At 58.6% G+C, this 18,430-nt stretch overlaps 5 protein-coding genes across 5 annotated transcripts; 4 read left to right on the forward strand and 1 right to left on the reverse strand.

Moving 5' to 3' along the window:
• Window positions 1–1,207: 1,207 nt before the first annotated feature.
• BXZ73DRAFT_90148 (ATP-sulfurylase) lies at window positions 1,208–3,156 on the reverse strand (the record flags this gene model as incomplete). Its single annotated transcript, XM_048025527.1, has 8 exons — window positions 1,208–1,705; window positions 1,746–1,749; window positions 1,772–1,952; window positions 2,059–2,403; window positions 2,459–2,790; window positions 2,846–2,928; window positions 2,988–3,068; window positions 3,124–3,156. The coding sequence occupies 8 exons, from the start codon at window positions 3,154–3,156 to the stop codon at window positions 1,208–1,210; spliced, it is 1,557 nt and encodes a 518-aa protein (XP_047877531.1).
• Window positions 3,157–5,223: 2,067 nt separating this feature from the next.
• On the forward strand, window positions 5,224–7,434 carry BXZ73DRAFT_90149 (uncharacterized protein; the record flags this gene model as incomplete). The annotated part of the gene is made up of 9 exons (XM_048025528.1): window positions 5,224–5,310; window positions 5,373–5,504; window positions 5,562–5,737; window positions 5,799–6,036; window positions 6,088–6,288; window positions 6,339–6,436; window positions 6,488–6,568; window positions 6,622–7,352; window positions 7,394–7,434. The coding sequence occupies 9 exons, from the start codon at window positions 5,224–5,226 to the stop codon at window positions 7,432–7,434; spliced, it is 1,785 nt and encodes a 594-aa protein (XP_047877532.1).
• A 1,615-nt stretch (window positions 7,435–9,049) lies between these two features.
• BXZ73DRAFT_77756 (uncharacterized protein) lies at window positions 9,050–9,512 on the forward strand (the record flags this gene model as incomplete). The annotated part of the gene is made up of 3 exons (XM_048022729.1): window positions 9,050–9,140; window positions 9,192–9,313; window positions 9,369–9,512. 3 exons carry the CDS (start codon window positions 9,050–9,052, stop codon window positions 9,510–9,512), a joined length of 357 nt encoding a protein of 118 aa, XP_047877533.1.
• Window positions 9,513–11,658: 2,146 nt separating this feature from the next.
• BXZ73DRAFT_90150 (endoplasmic oxidoreductin) lies at window positions 11,659–13,674 on the forward strand (the record flags this gene model as incomplete). The annotated part of the gene is made up of 7 exons (XM_048025529.1): window positions 11,659–11,835; window positions 11,944–12,144; window positions 12,201–12,260; window positions 12,316–12,699; window positions 12,755–13,164; window positions 13,218–13,401; window positions 13,459–13,674. The coding sequence occupies 7 exons, from the start codon at window positions 11,659–11,661 to the stop codon at window positions 13,672–13,674; spliced, it is 1,632 nt and encodes a 543-aa protein (XP_047877534.1).
• Window positions 13,675–14,011: 337 nt separating this feature from the next.
• On the forward strand, window positions 14,012–18,360 carry BXZ73DRAFT_101653 (uncharacterized protein; the record flags this gene model as incomplete). The annotated part of the gene is made up of 9 exons (XM_048014969.1): window positions 14,012–14,038; window positions 14,110–14,559; window positions 14,783–15,463; window positions 15,541–15,803; window positions 15,857–16,766; window positions 16,822–17,204; window positions 17,265–17,613; window positions 17,670–18,192; window positions 18,260–18,360. 9 exons carry the CDS (start codon window positions 14,012–14,014, stop codon window positions 18,358–18,360), a joined length of 3,687 nt encoding a protein of 1,228 aa, XP_047877535.1.
• Between the last annotated feature and the right edge of the window lie 70 nt (window positions 18,361–18,430).

The following is an 18,430-nucleotide window of genomic DNA, read 5'->3' on the forward strand; positions in this document are numbered from 1 at the left end:
GGCAAGTTCGTTTGACACTTCCGATAAGCAACAGGGCTGGGACGTTTCACACACGCAGCTGCGCCACTCGCCGAAAAGTGAGCTGGTGAAGGGACAAAAAGACAATACTGACCTCCGCCCATCATCTGTGTACTGCGCCCTCCCTTGTCATCGACTCACTCGCCGCTTCACGCTCCTAGTATGTCTGCTGCTTGAAGGAACTTCTCCCGCAAGATATACCAGCTCACGCTCTCTCCATACTGGGCAGCCGGTACTCGACATCCGATGACAGCTGGCTCCCTTTTTGGCACGGCCACTTGACACTTCCGATAAGTAACCGGGCTGGGATGGTTCGCAACCCTGGGTTCGTACGCCCGCCAAAGAGCGGACTGGTGAAGAGGCTGACCGCCAGAACAAACAAGCCACTACAGTCCGCCGCCGCGTCCTCCGCCTATAAAAGGCCCTTTGCTTCAGTGCCGAGCCGGGACGACGAGCGCAAGCTTGGGGCTCAGTACCCGGTGCAGTGTAAGTCTGACCCCAGAAGGCGGCGTTGAAGATGTACGGGCAGGTGGGTCCGGAAGGTAGGTTTTTTGGCCCCGGGTCGTGGGTTTCGGGTTGTTTATGCAGGGCGACGCCGAAGAGTAAGGCCCCAACCGGGCGAGGATCCTCAAGCGCATGGGCGGCGGTTCGGTTTCCGTTTTTCGCGGTTGGGAGCTGACGCCGTCTAGGGCTGCTGGCAAGGTAGGTCCCGAGGGAGGGCGGGCGCAGCTGCGGCGGCCCGTCCTGGCGCAGACCTTTTCGTGGTCCTCGGGATAAGTACCGTCGGTGGGCGTCCTGGACGCTCGCCGGCCGGGAAACCAACATGCGCCGAATTTTCACATCTTGTTCGTTAGATAGTCGTGCGCGGCGGTGTATCAGTTTTCGTGTAATGGCGTTGCACTCTTCCCACCGTTATCGCACTAGGCAGACTATCGCCTGAACCATGAATGACCTCTGAACACTTTGGAAGATCGAGTGTGCTCTATAATGTGAATGGTACTCAATATTCGAAGCACACCAAAGATGTCGTGAACGCATGGATGTGGCATAAATTATTGCGCACCCTATTGAATGTACATGCTCTATAGTGGATACATATGCAGAATTCCCAAAGCAATGGTCATAGTCTAATAAACACACCAGATAGCACAGAAGGGACTACCGTCCCAACGATCGCCATCCCACAGCTTCAGAGCAGCGACTCCGTCTCGAGCAGGAGCACCACCGAGTGCACGATCTCGGGCACGTTCTGCTTCGTGATGTCGACCACGAGCTGGGGGCGCTCGATCGGCTCGAAGGTCTCGTCGACGCCCGCGAAGCCGTGGAACTCCCCGGCGCGGGCCCGCTTGTAGACACCCTTGCGGTCCTCAGCCTCGCAGTGCTCAATCGGCGTCGCGACGTCGATCGCGAAGAAGTTGCCACCCGCACCCGCCTGGGAGAGCACGGTCGCCTTGACCGCGTCGCGCGCGGCCTGGGACGCCACGGTGGGCGCGAGGACGACGGCGGCGCCGGCGCGCGCGAGCTCGGCGGCGACGAAGGTGAGCCGCTGCAGGTTCTTCGCGCGCTCCTCAGCCGTGGCGGAGAAGGGGGTGTCGAGCTCGGGCCGGACGGTGTCGCCGAGGAGGAGGGAGACGGAGCGGCCGCCCTGCTGGTTGAGGGTGACCTGGAGCGCCTTCGCGATCGTCTCCTTGCCGGAGCCGTGGAGGCCGGTGAGGAAGATGACGAACCCTGCTTCGCGCGCGGGGGGTAGGACTCGCGGAGAGTCTTGACGACGGCGTCGTACGAGAACCAGTCGGGGATGGGCGCGCCGGTCTTGAGGCGGCGGCGGAGCTCAGTGCCGGAGATGTCGAGCGTCTGGACGCCCTTGGGGACCTCGTCGACCGGCTGGTACTCGTCGGTCGAGGGGAGGTAGGTCATCTGCTGGAAGGGACCATCTCGATGTGGAGCTCGTCGTGGTACTTCATGACGAGGTCCTGAGCGTCGTAGGGCCGTAGAAGTCCTTGCCCTGCGAGTTCTTGCCGGGGCCGGCGTGGTCGCGACCGACGATGAAGTGGGTCGTACCGAAGTTCTTGCGGATGATCGCGTGCCAGACCGCCTCACGGGGACCCGCCATGCGCATCGCGAGAGGGAGGAGGGCGAGCTGACCCATGCCGTTGGGGTACTTGGCCATGATGGCCTCGTAGACACGGACACGGGTGTAGTGGTCGACATCGCCGGGCTTGGTGAGACCAACGACGGGGTGGACGAGGACGTTCGCCTGGCGCTGGCGCGCAGCCCGGACAGTGAGCTCACGGTGAGCACGGTGCATGGGGTTGCGCGTCTGGAAGGCGACGACCTTGCGCCATGCGAGCTTCTTGAAGTGAGCGCGAAGCTCAGCGGGGGTGTCTGGGGAAATTTGATAAGTTTCCAGATCTCGATGACAACGATGTCAGGCACGTACAGCGGAGAGCGACGTAGTCAAAGTGGGTGGGGGGCTGGATCGCCTGGACTTTGCCACCAACGTAGAACTCGTTGACCTTGTTGCGAAGGTAGGCGACAGCGGGGTGGGCAGGGTCGTCGGCGCCGAAGACCTGAATGGCCTCCTTAACCATGTCGGGGCGGTAAATGTCGTCGACGGTGATGATCGCGAGGGCCTGGTCATCGCGAGGGTCACGGAGGACAACGCGGGAACCGGCGGCAATGGAGAGACGGTCGATGGTCTCGCGCGAGAGATCGAGGGTGATGGGCATGGGGAAGAGAGCGCCGTCGGCGAGGCGGAGGTTGTCAACGACACTACACCCGTTGATCAATCTCCATGCATTTCCGTAGCAGAGAGGATGAAACGTACCCGTTGTAGTCCGCCTCGTTCATGAAGCCCTCGAGGGGAGAGAAGCCGCCGTTCATGACCAACTCGAGATCGCACAGTTGGCGCTGAAGATGACATCATTGTCAGCATGCTTCGGGGAATGCGCAGGGGGACGAAAACATACGTCGGTGAGGACAACATCGGGAAGAGTGTGCGCCTCGGCCTTGAGAGTCTCGCGGAGGGGCTCGTCGCGGGCAACGAGGTCCTGTAACAAGCGGAAGATGAGTGCGCAGCCGGGGGAGGAAGAAGCGGATGCGTACCTTGAGGATACCGCCGTGGGGAGGGTTGGCCATTTTATGTAAGAGAGGATGAAGAGTATGAAGGGAGATGCAGACGTCTAGAGGGGAGGTGCGTCGAGGACGAGGAGAGGGAGGGCGGTGGTGGTGAGGACGATCGGGGGGCGGGGGTAGGTTTTATAGATGAGGAAGAGTGAGGGGGCAATCACGCAATCGGGGCCGTCTGACTTGCTCGGTCGGACTCTGCCTAAGCGTCCGCCGTTTGCTCGCTCAGAGTCGGGCGTCGCTGATGCATGTCCGCAGGGACTGTCGCCGGGGACATGAGAGGCAGGGCATGGGGGGAAGGAGCCTGAGGAGAGGCCAATCGCAGGGGGCGGGATACAAAGGCGCGCGGGGACACTGCCCTATCAGACGTATGTTGTGCTCTCGATTGGGCCGCGGCCCCGCGCCTGATCACGGTCGGAGGCGGAATCTGGAATTGCGGCTGTCTGTGTGCACAGATCTGGAGCAACATGTGCAGGAATCTGGAATTCGGCACGCTCTGACAACACGGCCACGCTGAGATGGGCCTCCGCTTCCCCCGCCCCGTTTTGCCGCCGTTGCGATTGGGCCCCCTCTTTTTGGCTGCTGCCACGCTTGTTCATCTCGCCTTTTGCCAAGTTTCGCTCACCGCCCCTCCGTCGATCTGTCGGACCTGTCAGCCTGTCTGCAGCGCCCGTGTGCGCAGCTATAAAGCCGCGCGCCCTCTCGTCTCCTCCCCGCGCGCCGCGTGCATTCCTATCTACGCGTTCATCCACGCTGCATATCGCAGAAGCCACTCCATCTGCGCCAGCATGTGCTCACTCTTCTCACCTGTCCGCCCCCGATGCATTCCCTTCGCCCCCAGTGGTCTGCAGACACAGTCCATCTCATTCACGCCCGTCTTGGCTTGGCGTGTTCAAAACAATCACGCAGCGAGGCAGTTGCTAAGTACATGTAAACGTTCTGCCAGCACTTGAGCGCCATTGTGGGTTTGGTGTCCGTCTCCAGGACTCAAACCTCCACACTTGGCTTGGTAGAAACGGCGGTGTTCTCCGATCTTTCTCTTCATCGGTTTGCCGGCTGAACTACTCCGGCGTCACGGCATCCTCAAGGCCCCAACGTACCCACGGGCGCGATGTCCCGCACCCGGTACCGTCTACCGTCACATGGCCTTGGGCGCAGTCGTCGGTGCAACGATCGACTTCCAAGTGGGAACATGCAAGATGCACAGTCAATCGAGTATGGTATGGGTGGCGAAGCCTGAGGCGTGTAAGACGGGACTGCGCGACCCTATAGTTAGACATGATCTTTCCTATGAAGACCATGCATCACACCACCGTACACCAGCTGTAATGGCATTACGTAGACGGAAGGAAATCGTCGTCGAAGCATCCGCGCAGCCTGCGATGAGCATCCTAACCGCATATTCGAGAAGTACTTGCGCGCGACGTTCGCACTCACAGGCTTGTTCCTTGAAGGCCACTACGTCCGAGGCTTTAGGTGTCGTAATGGCTGTAAGTAGGGGTGACTAGCGCGTTCTCGAAAGGTACGAGGACCGTGCGACGCATTGAATGATTGCGTGCGGAATTGCATTCAGCCGGACGGTCCTCGACGGGGCGGATAACAGAATTCCCGGGGAATCCCGTCCACACTGAGAGTCGTTATGACCAGCTAATACCACGAGACACAGCTCTCCTGGGCCGAGACTCCTGCACGCAGAGGTGGAAAACATCACGGGAGGACTGCAGGCGGCGCGGACGAGATGAGTTCCGAGCGGGGAAGGCGACTGTCGGCGAGCGCCAGTCTGGGGGAGGCGAGAACACGAGGAAAGTGAAAGTTCGTCGGACGGGGGGAGGCAGCGGGCGCGGGGGCAGTAGACGGCAACACAGACGGAGAGGAGAGAACCAGGCGCGGAAGGAGCCAGTCCGGCAGAAGGAGGATGTGGGGAGGATGAGATCACTGGGATTGGCCAGGCGCCGGCAACGGATGCGGCCGTGGCGACATGCAAAGTGCTCACGCCCTCTCCTTCCTCCGAGCTTCCTTCCCGTCCCTCCATCCCGCCCTCTGAGCTCCCCATGCCATCAGCTCGCTCGATTCCTGGTCATGATTCTCCTTGATGGGATCGACGACAAGCCCGACGACCGCCAGGCTCACAAGCTCGTGGCTGAGGCCTCCACCTCCGTCTCGGTAGTCCGTCCTCACACCCCCACCCCTTCTCTCCCCGACTATGAAGCCTCCCAAGCCCAGCTTAGACCTACGACCCTTTCTTACCCGAAATTAAAGAGAAGCGGACCCGCAGGCGGAGATGCAGGAAATACGGAGTGTTTGCCCTTACCATTTACTTTCTCCTTACCGTCGTCATCGGCATCCCAATCATTGTTGTTGTGAGTCTTTTCCTTTACTACCCGTTCGCCTTCCAACCCGGGCCGTCGCGCCTTCAGAAAATGAAGAAGAAGACGGCCATTAAGGGCAATCCCTATCCACCATGGGACCAATCCTCTCCTACCGTCACAAACTCCATTACCCTTGGTGACGCGCCGTTGAGGCTATCTGCAGCAAGATCATGCAATGCTTGGCACGTCAAGGATAGACCGGCTGGCAACTTGTTCCTGTCCCAGTGAGTACTTCCGTCATTACGTTGCCCACAGGTGCTCATTCACCTCGCTGCGCCGCGACAGACTGAACTACTCCATCCCTACAAATCGCTCCGTCTTTCTCAATACCAACATTTCCTACACTTCCAACGCGGCCTATCTCAACCATTTCTCCGGCTCGTTGCTAGTCGATGTAAACGATGACCCGTCTGTTGACGAAGGTATCATTTACGTGTCGATGTATTCAACGAGTCCCCGGCTTTCGAAAGAGACGAACGTCTGTCAGATGCTGACGGGTCAAGGGGGTGGACTCTACATCTTCGTATGTTCTTTTTTGCTCCGAAAATATCGCTCATCTCACTGCGCCCCGCAGACCCCTCAGTTGTTGAATCAGTCGGACGCCCTTTCTTTCAACATCACCCTCCTGCTCCCACAAGGCAACCCATCCCCTTCCTACGTGCCCCAACTCCTATGTCACCTCCCTCACTTCCAACATACCTATGGACAACTCGACCCCGCTGTTGCTTTCGATACCGTTGTGTTTGGTGGAGCTATGGCAGGCGTATTTGTTCAGGCACGCATTCTTCTCACAATCCATATCCGCTGGTCCTGACGTCTCCGCAGTCAATACGGGCCTCTTCCGTCACAATCAAAGCCTCCACTGCGGAAATTCGTGGCTCCTTCAAAGTGGACTCCATGCTCTCGCTGGAAACGGTTTCTGCGTAAGTCGTTTTCTGCTATCACCGCTGCGATCCTGGCTGACGTCCCTTCAGTCCAATACATGCTGATATCCATCTCATGAACAACAACACCCCCCGTACACCAACGTACATGCGGCTCACCACTGGAAATAAGTGCGCAGTTAGCGTTTCTGGCGCTTTCTATCCCTAACTTCTTGACTGTGCAGCATCCTCAATGCGAACGTCACCCTCTATGTCGCCCCTCCATCAGATGATGGCCACAACAGTGACAGCGATGATGAACAAGATGGCATGATTCCCGCGCATGGACCGCATTTCATCGCCAGCGTGGAGACGTTCAACGCTCCGTTGGATGTTTCTATCACTCACGACCCGTCAACGTATCCCGTGAACTTGCAGATGCGCGCGTCAAACAATCTCGGCAATACTCGTTTCACTGTCGACCCCCTCTACTCAGGCACTTTCGACGTTAACACCATGTTTGCGCAAGCAGACGTGCTGACCTGGGATGGCTCGGACTTCGACGCTCACTACGATGACCCACATGGCGATGCCTCGGATTCGGACGACGACAATTATTCCAGTACCAACTCGTCAACCTCGGGGAACACTCGACGACGGAATTTGCCTCCGCCTCCACCCCCACCTCCCGAGTCAGCCAATCTTGACCTTATCAACACAGTGATCAAGAAAGGGAAGGTCCGCATGTTTCTGCCGAATTACGTCCAATCCACCTCCACGACTGCAGCAGTCACGGCAACCTCTACGAACGCATCCGGCCGATGCCTTGAATATGACCTCATTTCGAGCTCGCAAATTCGCGGCTGGGTTGGCGTTCCTCCACGACCATTACCAAATCCTTTCGGACCGAAGGCGGACAACATGAGCCACATCGAGGTTGTGTCATCACTAAGTGGCGCCCAGCTCCTCCTCCACCGTAGTTTTTCGCCTGTATCTTGGGTTTCGCTTACTGTTCAGACATACCCGACATTACACCCCCACGCTCCCCGCCGCTTTGACTACGTCCGTTTTCTCCGCGTCACGCAATCGCACACACGGCTTGCTATGAGGTTTCTCGCCATCTTGCGTAGCGTACTGTACTCTAGGACATGCTTGTCTCTCGTGGACCACCCGCCACAACTTCCTCCCTACCTTATTGCCACAGGGGCGTTCTTTGCTATATCCACCTCTTACTTCATCGACGGTTATCGTGACCCGACTCTTTCTTCTGCTCTGCTCTGACATCTAGCATCCTTGCATCGCACATACGTACCCCCACACACTCCCTTGCAATACATACCTGTATACTTCCTTAGCGCTCCTTCTGTGACGGGCCCCGAACGCCCCCCGTAATTCCCCCGAGCCGTTGTATGAATAGTAGGCGTTCCGTGAATAGCTTCGCTCCAGTGTTGCGTGCCGTCTGTACCGACTTCAAAACCTGGAGATGAGGTGACTAGAGAGTGGGAAGAGAGGAGTGTCAGCGTATGCCGAGTTCAGCATGCGAGTCCGTTCGCCTGCCTGTTGACCTTGAGCTGTATCCCTAGCCGCTGCCGTCGCTCGTGCGTCGCGCGGCACATGTTCTATGTATACCGGTGGGAGGATGATCTACATTCGGCTTGAACACAGAACCTCACACCGATATAACACGAGTCCTAAAGTTGGGACTACGGCACGAACTCCTGCGCCTCGTCGAAAGCAGGTACCCATCCCGCGCGCCTCGGTGATCTGGTGACGTTCCCGTCCTTCCCCGCCTTGTCGACGGAACGAGCCCCGCCCCGGTCTCCTCCCGCGCGAACAGCCTCCCTTCCCCGCTGGAACGCCGCCCGCACCCGGTGCCGTCCTCCCCGTGCGCGCTGCTCCGATCCAGGGGACGGGCACGAAAAACGGTCCGCGGCCCTCGGAGGGCCATGACAATGCGCCACTCCGCGAACCGGCGGGTGGGCGCGAGGTTGAAGCTGGCCGGTGACTAGCGCGGGGTCCGCCGCGGGCGCGGACCGCGTGCGGGACTGAGGATGTAGCTGGCATCGACGCGTAGGTGCGCGCACCGCACGTGGAGCGCACGGCCCGCGAATGGGAAACATGGCGAATAAACAGAAAGAGCGAGGAAGAGGGGAGGAGAGAAACAGGCTCCGCGACGTCCGAGTCCGCGTGCCAGGCAGAGCTCGCTGTCGGATACGATGAGCAGGCACGTCCGAGCGCCCGCGACGTCTTCGTGGCTGGGAAGGACCTACCGCGTTCGAGCCCCTACTGCGAGGGTCATCGCCACCGTCCTCGATGTGTAACTCTCCCTCTGGAGCAACTCTGGAGTCCCTACCATCCTATCGGAGCCAGTCTCTTCTCTCTGCTAAAACACGTTGTAACTTCTTGGCGCCTTTGGAATATCACGGATCTCGTACCACTTGCCCGTCATGGCGGCCCCGGAACAGAACTTCTCTAGAGCATTGGCAACCTGAAGGGTTCGTTACACTCTGCTACATGTATTGTAGTGGTTCTCATGAACAGCAGATATTAATCTCTCTGAGCTGCAAAAGACACTCAATGCCCAAGGCATAGAACTTGTCGAGAACTAGAAGGAGAGCGCAGTAGGGCGTAAAGCCCTTGCAGATCGGATCATGGGCGAGTAGGGCGTTGTTCATGTTATGGCATTGCCTTATAGGGTGCCTCAAAGAGTTCAAGAAGATATCGGATGGAGAGAAGCTCACAGCCTTCAAGGGTTTGTTGAAAGGTACGTCTCTTGGACATCTGTCGCATGTTTGCGTTTAATTTTTTACTGCAGCATACCAGACCGAGATAGACAGTCTCACAAAACGGTTAAAGACTGCGGAGAATGCCTTCTTGAATGTGTACAAGGTTCTCGCCGAAGCTCCGGACCCTTACCCTCTCCTTGAGGCTGCTGTAGTACGTCATACTATGGATCTAGTGCCCAGCTGCGTCTACAACCTTTCTGCGTTAGGACCAAACTGTCAAGGTGGCAGAGGCCCGTGAACTTGAAGCTGAGTTGCAGCGCGCCCGGGAAGAGAACGCCGAGCTGCGGAAACGCTTGAATGAAAATACATCTCTCGAGAACGCGAACCGATTCACGTATGAAGCAACTTGAACAGAAGGTGTGCTTGTTGGTGATTGTTGAAGCGTATTTAATGGCGTGGTACAGATGGATGACCTCATTCAAGAGAAGGTTAACCAAAAGGAGAATCGATTGAACGCCACGTACGATGAGAAGATGCGGAGCTACGAGGAGCGGTGAGCGTGCACCACTCGAACTGGTTCGGTGGCTCATGCGGAGAATCCGAAATCCTTGTGGGTCACCATTCTCGAGAGGGGGGAAGGGCCCGCGCAGGAAGGTACGGGAAGTAGTGGCAGAACATGTCGAGCGGGAGGACACGGCGTGTTGGACAGGGTTCGAGAGAGGCAGGCCGCGTAAGACACAGGAGTAGCAGGTCGTGTTGTGACCTTCGTCGCCTTCCAGCCGGAAGAGGGTTGTGAGTCCGGTGAAGTGGGGGTTTGATCCGAGTCGAATTCAACCACAGATGGCTCCGAAGATCGAAGAAGAGGGTAGATGTTCCTGAATGTAACCCGCGGGGCGAACGCTTGGAGTTGGGATGACGCATCCTTGGGAAGGAAGGAGACGTGCTCGAAGAGGATCACAGGGGGGTCTTGAGATCGTCGAAGACGTAGTTGCCGTGGTGCCAGACCAAATCGAAAAGCGGATACTCGAGGAGGATGAGAAGCAGCAGAGCGTCTTCCACGCAGTTGGTGTGATCCAACGGAAATGGGACGACGTCGACGGTGACGGCGTTGTCGACTAGTGGTTTCTCAACGTCGTCGAGCTAGAGGTGTTGGAGCGACGGAGTGCGTGCGAGAACAGCAAGGATATTTTCCCCCGGTGTCCGTACCGAGCACCAGAACGACTGGTGCAGGTGGATGAGGTTAGGAACGGACACCGCCGACGGGGTCCTCCGATTATAAGCGCTCGGGGAGAGGTGACACAGGTCTGTTGAACATGATGCATGACGATCTACACCGTGCTGGAGTTTGACATTGAAAACCTCGAGATCCGGGAAACCGCGTGAGGTCGGCTACCGAGGAGCGTCAGCTCCAGTCGAGCCATAATCTCCCTCGCTAGTGATCCTGAAGCCTGTTCATGTAAAACAAGAGAGATGGAATGCGCCCGTGTCGCGAATAGGCCTTCCAAAAGCGATCCGTCTTGCGCTCCACCCTCCACTAACGTGCGTGAGGGTGAGCAGTTTAGAGGCGGCTTTCTGAAGTATCTGAAGGGAGAGTCATCGTCCGGCCGTCCTGAAGCCGATCCTCGGTCGCGAAAAGAAACAGAAGCTCGTTAGGGATGAGATGTACGCTGGTGGACATTGTGGCCACGGATGATCACAGGGAATAGGGAGAACGTGGTGCAGAGAAGCTGACCTGGGAGAAGTTCAAAACTCAGCAACAAAACGTATGCCTCAGAGCTGCTGTACGAGGTTTACATAACACTGTTCGCGACGGTGAAGTATTCAGGCGCAAAGACTTCAGAACCAGCAGACAAGACTGATGACGATACCTGTGCCGATGGTGACTGTTTGGTAACGATCTGAGTACTTGAAGAGAGAGAGATCTATAGCATGCCTTGCAATGATTTAGTTCTGAACATGGCACGAAAAAATATTGCAACTTACCAGAAAGACTTGGTTGTTGTTAGACCAGTGTCAAACGCACCACCTTGGGGTTGAACCGGAGTACATGCTCTTGAGCGCTTGAGACCCCATTCAAGTCGTCGTTACTCGCACGGAGCGGTATGACATCGCACACCGCCCGCGCGAGGCTATGCACTGGATGGCGTCCTGAACGTCTCGACCGAGACGGGTGAGGAGAGCGGAGATGAGCGAGGTGTAGGCTGGCGGCCGAGAGGCGTCGAGTGCGAGCGGAAGTGGCTGGAACCTCCCAGAGCGTGGGACGAGGCGGCGGAGGCTTGGGCGGGCGGTCGGCGCGGGGAGATCAGAGCGCGTTGCTTTCTCGCGCCAACGTGGCCCGACGAATGTACATATCCTTGGATTCCCCCGTCCCCTGCCCGACGTGTCTGACACATCGCAGCGTCCCTAGCCGCTCCTTTGCTTACCCTTCCATCTCCATCAACACTATAAGTTCACCCTCCCGCGCCCTTCACAACTCTTCTGCGCGCACACAAACGAACTCCACTCGCCCACTCGACCTCACGCGAGCCGGCAGCGCAATAACTTGTATTCGGCCAAATGCTCTCGCGTTCGGTGTACGCTCTCCTCTTTGCCTCCCTTCTTGATCCGCTTGTCGCAAGCGCGGATGCGTCGGGGTCCCAGGAGACGTTCCTCGGCGAAGGCGCAGGGCGGAGTCCGCAAGTGAAGTCCGTGCTCGAGCATGAGCCCGCCTCGGACCCATCATGCAAACAGTTCGTGAGTACCATGTTCTTTGCGCCCTAATGCCCCTCTCTACGCCTTCCCCCGTCTTCTGGGTGTCGAACACGAGTGCTGAAGGGATTCGCGTTCGCTTGCACGAAATAGCCAACGGGACCGATCGAGATGACCCAATGCGACTTCGAGACGATGGAGAGCGTCGCGGACACACTCTATGAAGAAGTGCACGCCCTTGTCGAGACACCATTTTTCAAGTACTTCCGCGCGGATTTGTATCGCGACTGTCCGTACTGGCAGGAAAATGGCCTCTGCATGAACCGGGAGTGTGGTATCACAACTGTGGACGAGGTGAGTCCTGCTGGTTTCTTGTTAGCCAGCCGTATTATTTACGCTACTCCTTGCAGAGCGAGATTCCCGAGAATTGGCGAGCCGCTGCGCTGAGTAAAGTCCAGCGTGGGGACCAGGTATGTCAGTCACTTCGTGCACGCGACACATCCGCTCAAGAGGTGCACTGTGCAGAGGACACAACTACCCGGCTGCTACTACCGCGACTCGGATTTCTGCTTTTTGGATGACGAGACGGAGGGCGACTACATCGACCTCACGCTGAACCCCGAACGTTTCACTGGCTATACCGGTCCCTCCGCGCACCGCGTCTGGACAGCCATCTACGAGGAGAACTGCTTCGGCATGTCGGAACTCGGTCTGATGAAGGCACCCAACCCCGCTCCCGTTAGCCTGCCAGATGATATGACCGAGGCGCTCAGGGGGGAAGACACAGGGAGCCAGAAGGTAGAACAGTGCCTTGAGCGCAGAGTGTACTACAAGGTCGTCTCCGGGCTCCATGCTAGTATCTCGACGCATATATGCCATGAAGACATGAACCAGACAACTGGTGAATGGGTGAGTTGTTACTTGGACTTTTCTTGTTAAGATGCGCGGCTGACTTGTCACTTAGGGCCCGAACCTCGAGTGCTTCATCTCACGCGTCGCGGCGCATCCGGAGCGGATGGAGTACATGTACTTCGACGCCATCCTCCTCCTGCGTGCCGTTGCACGCCTCGGGCCGTACCTCTCGGCGTACGATTACTGCGGCACTGGCGCTCACGAAGACGACACTGAGACGATCGAGCGCCTGACGAAGGTCATCGACATCGCACGCGCAGTGGGCCGGTTCGACGAGTCTGTGCTATTCCGGGGCGAGAACGCGAACGTGCTGAAGCAGGAGTTTAAAGAGCACTTCCGCAACGTGACGCGCATAATGGACTGTGTCGGTTGCGACAAGTGCCGCCTGTGGGGTAAGGTGCAGACGACCGGCATTGCGACCGCTCTGAAGGTCCTTTTCGAACTCGACGAGAAAGCATTAGAGTGAGTGGTCCGGAACGCGTCCGACGCTGCTGTGATGCTGACATGGCTTCTAGCCCTAAAGCGAACGTCAACCTGTTGCAGCGTTCTGAGCTTGTCGCTCTGATGAACACGCTCCATCGTCTGGTCGAGTCTCTGCACGTGGTCCAGAACTTCCGCAGGATGTGGTCTGAGGCCAATGCAGACGAAGAGGCGCGCCTCCTCGAAGTTGCGCGATCCGCAATCAACAAGGTGCCAAAGGTGAGCGTCGATCTTTCTCACGGACGCTTCTGGTCCAGCACTGACGTACAGTCGCAGGCGACCCACCCACCACCCGCTGGTCAAGCCGGCGCACCGCAAGACATGTTCTCGGACGTGCTCGAGAAGCTTGCCTTCTGGGTGCGCGCTTGTCGAGATGGCACAATCGAGTGTGTCCAGGGCGTGTTGGATGTGCTCTCTGGCGTAGTTGAAGCGGTGACGAGCGTCTTCAGGCTTTCCGGGAAGGACCAGGGCCCTGGGAGGAGCGATCTCTGAGCCGCATGGCGACTAGAGGGATTATTTATTTCTACTACGTAGCTATAATGGACCGGCATGGACTCGGCATGGACGTCCGCTGATGCTGCGTGCGCTGCGAAATAAGCATTAGAGCTTTAGAGCAGATGGTGAGTATGACGGCCGGAAGGGGCAGGGGAGTCGCACGGGGAATTTAGACGCCTACGGGCGTGGCTGGGGACGGCCCACGTCGGTCGGTGAAGGAGCACACTTGGATTCTCCTCTCATCTCATCTCTAATCTGCGGCTCCCCACGGACGTCGCTTGGTCCCCCCGTCTTAGGCCTCGCGCTTTCCGGACACCCGTTCACTCCCCCAACCATGGCTCTCTCCGCTGCTGACCTCCAGGTATGTCTCTCCCCCTTCCACTCTCGCAGGCGCCCGTCCGTTTCGCCCACCCTTCTCATCCGTCTCCGTAGAGGAGGCACGAACTCGAAGGTGCCCCGGACCCCTTCCCCAGCCTGGCAGACGACATCCCCACCCGGCCCCGTGTCGCCCCGTCCAACGGTCGCGTCGACACCAGCTCCCAAGAGGCTTTTCCTTCGCTCGCCCCCGTCACACAGGTGGCGAAGCCTGTCTCTGCCGCCTGGGGCGCGAACGCCGGCCCGCGCATCAAGCCTGCGGCCTCGAAGCTGCCCGTCTTCTCGGACTCGTTGGTGATTTCGTCCATCGACCTCTCCACCGCCGGCAGGGATGGCAAGCCGACCTCGCTCGGTGAAATCGCGAAGCAGGTCATGGCGCAGTACAAGGTCAAGCTCGACTCCTCCACGAACGCCAAGTCGCGCCAGACTACGTTCTACCTCAAGGCCGAGAGCAAGAAAGAGCTGGACAAGGCGAAGCGCAGCCTCCTCGCGCACCTCAGCCCCATTGTACGTCTCTCCGCACTCCCGGACCACTACCCCACACTTTTGTGTGTTCAGAGTGGGGTTCATTTATGTCACGCGTCGAGGCTCGTGCAGCGCAACGTGTAGTGCGAGTATGCCACGTCGTGGTAATCCCATCATCACGCGCGCTGCAAGAAGCCTCTGGCTAGACCCCAGGCCGATTGAATCCTCTCTCCCGCGCCATGGACTGACTTTGGTGTCTGTGCAGGTCACCTTGGTCTTGGACGCACCGGCGGCCACCATCCCTATGATCATCGGTCCCAAGGGTGTCACTCTCAAGCAGGTTCGCGACCAGACCAATGTCAAGATCGATATTCCCCGCCGTGATACACTCGCTCCGACCAACGGCACAAACGGCACCTCGCACGACCCGTCTCGCACAGCAACTCCCCTTCCCGGCACCCCGTCCTTAGGGGATGAAGAGGAGGAGCCCACGATCCCAGTCACCATCACCGGCCCGCAGCCCTTTGCGTATGAAGCAAGGGACATGCTCAACGGGATCATTGGCTCCAGGCACTCGGTCAAGCGTGTGCGTGAAATCCCCGAGCACGTCCTACCGTTCCTCCTTCCGCGCCGCGCGACCATCGAGGCCGCGGCCAACGGCGACGTCACTCTCCAGCTCAACGTTGCCGTGCGCGAGATTACTGTCTCCGGTGAACGCGGGGCTGTTGGACGCGCCATTGAGGCGATCAAGTCTGCTGTCGACTACTTCACGGCCGAGACGATCTCGCTCAAGCTGTCGCTTCCCAAGCGCCAACACCGTCTGCTCACCCCGAAGAACATCGAGGACATCATGGCCACGTCTCGGTGCGCTGTCGTCCTGCCTTCGCCCGAGGACTCGAGCGAGGAGATCATTCTCTGGGCCAAGGCCGCCGACGTCGGCAACGGTGTGGGTGCCGTGATGGAGAAGGCTAACTCTGCGTACATTCACGAGTTCCCGCTCCCCGGCCCCTTGCGACCTCCAAGCAGCTTTTGACGTACATGGTGCGCGTGGATTACGCCCAGACACTCGCCGAGAAGCACCCTGGCGTTCAGGTGTTCACCCCTCCTCTCTCCATCCTGGACCGCGCGACAACGATCAACGTTGAGATCGTTGGTGACAAGCCCAGTGTGGACGCGGCAGTTAGCGAAACCTCGGCTCTTATTGGCAAACTATACGGCGCGACCAAGGACGTTCAGATCGACTGGCTCCATCACGAAATCATCAACTCACACAAGAACGCGAAAAAGTACGTGACTCTATACCACTTCAGATATCTCTCTAGAACTCACACTCTTGCAGGATCAAGGGCTTCCATGATGTCTACAACGTCTTGGTCTTCTTCCCTCCCGAGTCTGCCGAACAATCCACGGTCCTCCTGGTTTACGATCCCACCTCCCCCAATGCCTCCCCTTCTCCGATTGAAAAATTGAAGAGTGTAGAGGACGTCGAGAAGGAGTTGCTCAAGATGGCGCGCGATGCTGCTGACGTCAAGAGTGAAATCGTCGAGGTCGAGAAGAAGTGGCACGACGCCGTCGGCCGGGACCTCAACGCACTCATGGGCGAGGACAACACGCTCTCTGTCAAGTACGGGTCCGCCGCCGGCCAAGCCACCGATAGCTTCATCCTCGTCCGTGGCATCAGCGCGGACGTGGACCTTGCCGTCAAGCACATCAAGAAGATCGTCGAGGACGCGAAGAACGACGAGATCGCGAGCTCACACTCGATCGAGTTCGAAATCGAGCGTGAGTATGTCGGCCGGATCGTCGGTGCCGGCGGTGCTGGGGTGAACAAGCTCCGCGACCAGCTCGGTGTCAAGATCGACTTCTCGGACGAGGGCGAGGACAAGGAGTTCAAGGAGAGCGGGAAGCGGAAGAAGGGCGTTGTGGGCTCGCACCAGAAGTCTAAGGTCAAGATCATTGGCCGCAAGGAGAACGTCGAGGAGGCGAAGCACCGCATCCAAGCACAGGCGGACCGCCTCGCGGACGAGACGTCCGAGACCCTCAAGATTCCGCACCAGTACCATTCGTCGCTCATCGGCCAGAGCGGGAAGTACGTCATCCGACTCGAGGACAAGTACAGCGTCAAGATCACGTTCCCGCGTGAGTCTGCGGAGGGCGACAGTAGGACGCGCGAGCCTCTCAAGGCGGACGAGGTCCTCGTCAAGGGTGGCAGGAAGGGCGTGGCCGCTGCCAAGCAGGAACTCATGGATGTAAGTGGATGTGCTTCGTGTCTCTTACCCATGTCAAGTGAACTACCTGTTTCAGGCTGTGGAATTCGAGAGGGAAACGAACAATGTAGTCAAGTTCACTGTCCCCGCTCGCTCCGTCGCTCGTATTCTCGGCAGGGCTGGTGCCACCATCAACGAGATCAAGGACACGTCCGGTGTCCAGATCGATGTCGACAAGCTGGCCGATGACAAGGACAACGCTACGATTACCGTCCGCGGCCCCAAAAAGGCCATCAACGAGGCAAAAGTGGCCATCCTCGCTATTTCTGAGCAAGTGTCGGAGGAGACTACGGCGACCTTCGATGTCCCTAGCAAGTTCCACCGCACGATCATTGGTGCCGGCGGACAAGGCCTTAAGGATCTCATCTCTCGTTGCGGCGGCCCCTCTGACTCCAAGGCTCAGGCGGGCTTGATTCGCTTGTTAGTACTACCTACTCTTTGTTGTCAGTTGAATGGTGAAGCTGACCTTTCCCTACACAGCCCGCGTCAGGGCGAGCCCTCCGACGAGGTTCGCCTGCGTGGTGAGCCCAAGCTCGTGGCGAAGCTCAAAGCGGAACTGGAAAAGAAGGTCGCCGAGCTGAAGGACCGCGTCGTGCTCGGAGTCGACATCCCCGAGTCCCAGCACCGCGCTCTCATCGGCCGCGGCGGTCAGCACCTCAACGACCTGCAAGAGCGCACAAAGGCCCAGATTCAGTTCCCTGGCTCGCGCTCGTACAACCAGGTCGGCGAGCCCGAAAACACCGACGACCTGGCGGGTGTCGATCCCACCAACCTGGTCAAGGTATCTGGTCCTCGCGCTGCTTGCGAGAAGGCCATTCAGGAGCTTAAGGTAATCGTCCGACCTTCAATGTTGTAGGACAGTCAGCTGACGACGTCTCTGTTTAGTCTTCTGTCAAGCCCCCTGCTCCGGAGGCTGTCACTGGAACGGTCACTGTCCCGCTCAAGTACCACTACGCCGTCTCGCAGCAGGGCAACCTCTTCCGCCAGCTCCGCTCCTCTGGCGTGCACGTCGAGCAGTCTGCATCGCCGACCAAGCCCGCCGTGCCCCCGCAGCCCACGGCACCCGCGGGCGCCGCGACGGCGCGCATCGACGACGCTGATGTGGACGCTGGCGCGGCGGCTCAGGCGCAGTGGCAGGTCGTGTCCAACTACCAGGACGCGGAGGAGGGCGATTCCGTCTGGACGCTCAAGGCGCGCGAACAGGCCGGGCTCGACCGCGCACTCAAGCTCATCGCGGAGGGGCTCGCGCACGCGGAGAAGATGACCCACGTCGGCTTCCTCACCCTGCCCGACCGTTCGATGTTCCCGCGGATTGTCGGCTCCAAGGGCTCGAACGTCGCCCGCCTCCGCAACGAGAGCGGTGCGGACATCACTGTAAGCCACGAGGACAGCACGATCGTCATCGTTGGTGGGTGTTTGCTTTGCTTTCCACCTGGGTGGGGGCGTCGATGCTGACGTGCTTCTGTTTGTGACAGGCTCGGAGACCGCGATTATCGCTGCGAAGGACGCAATCCTCAAGATGACGACCAACACCAACAGCCCCCGTCCTCCGCGCCGTGAACGACGGGAGGCGTAATGCACCCAAGGGCCGTTAGCTAGGGTATGATAGCCACGACATCTAACATAGCATATACAGGAATCGCATG

The sequence above is a fragment of the Epithele typhae genome (genome assembly GCF_022376455.1).
Source record: "Epithele typhae strain CBS 203.58 chromosome Unknown BXZ73scaffold_26, whole genome shotgun sequence".
NCBI lineage: Eukaryota > Fungi > Basidiomycota > Agaricomycetes > Polyporales > Epitheliaceae > Epithele > Epithele typhae.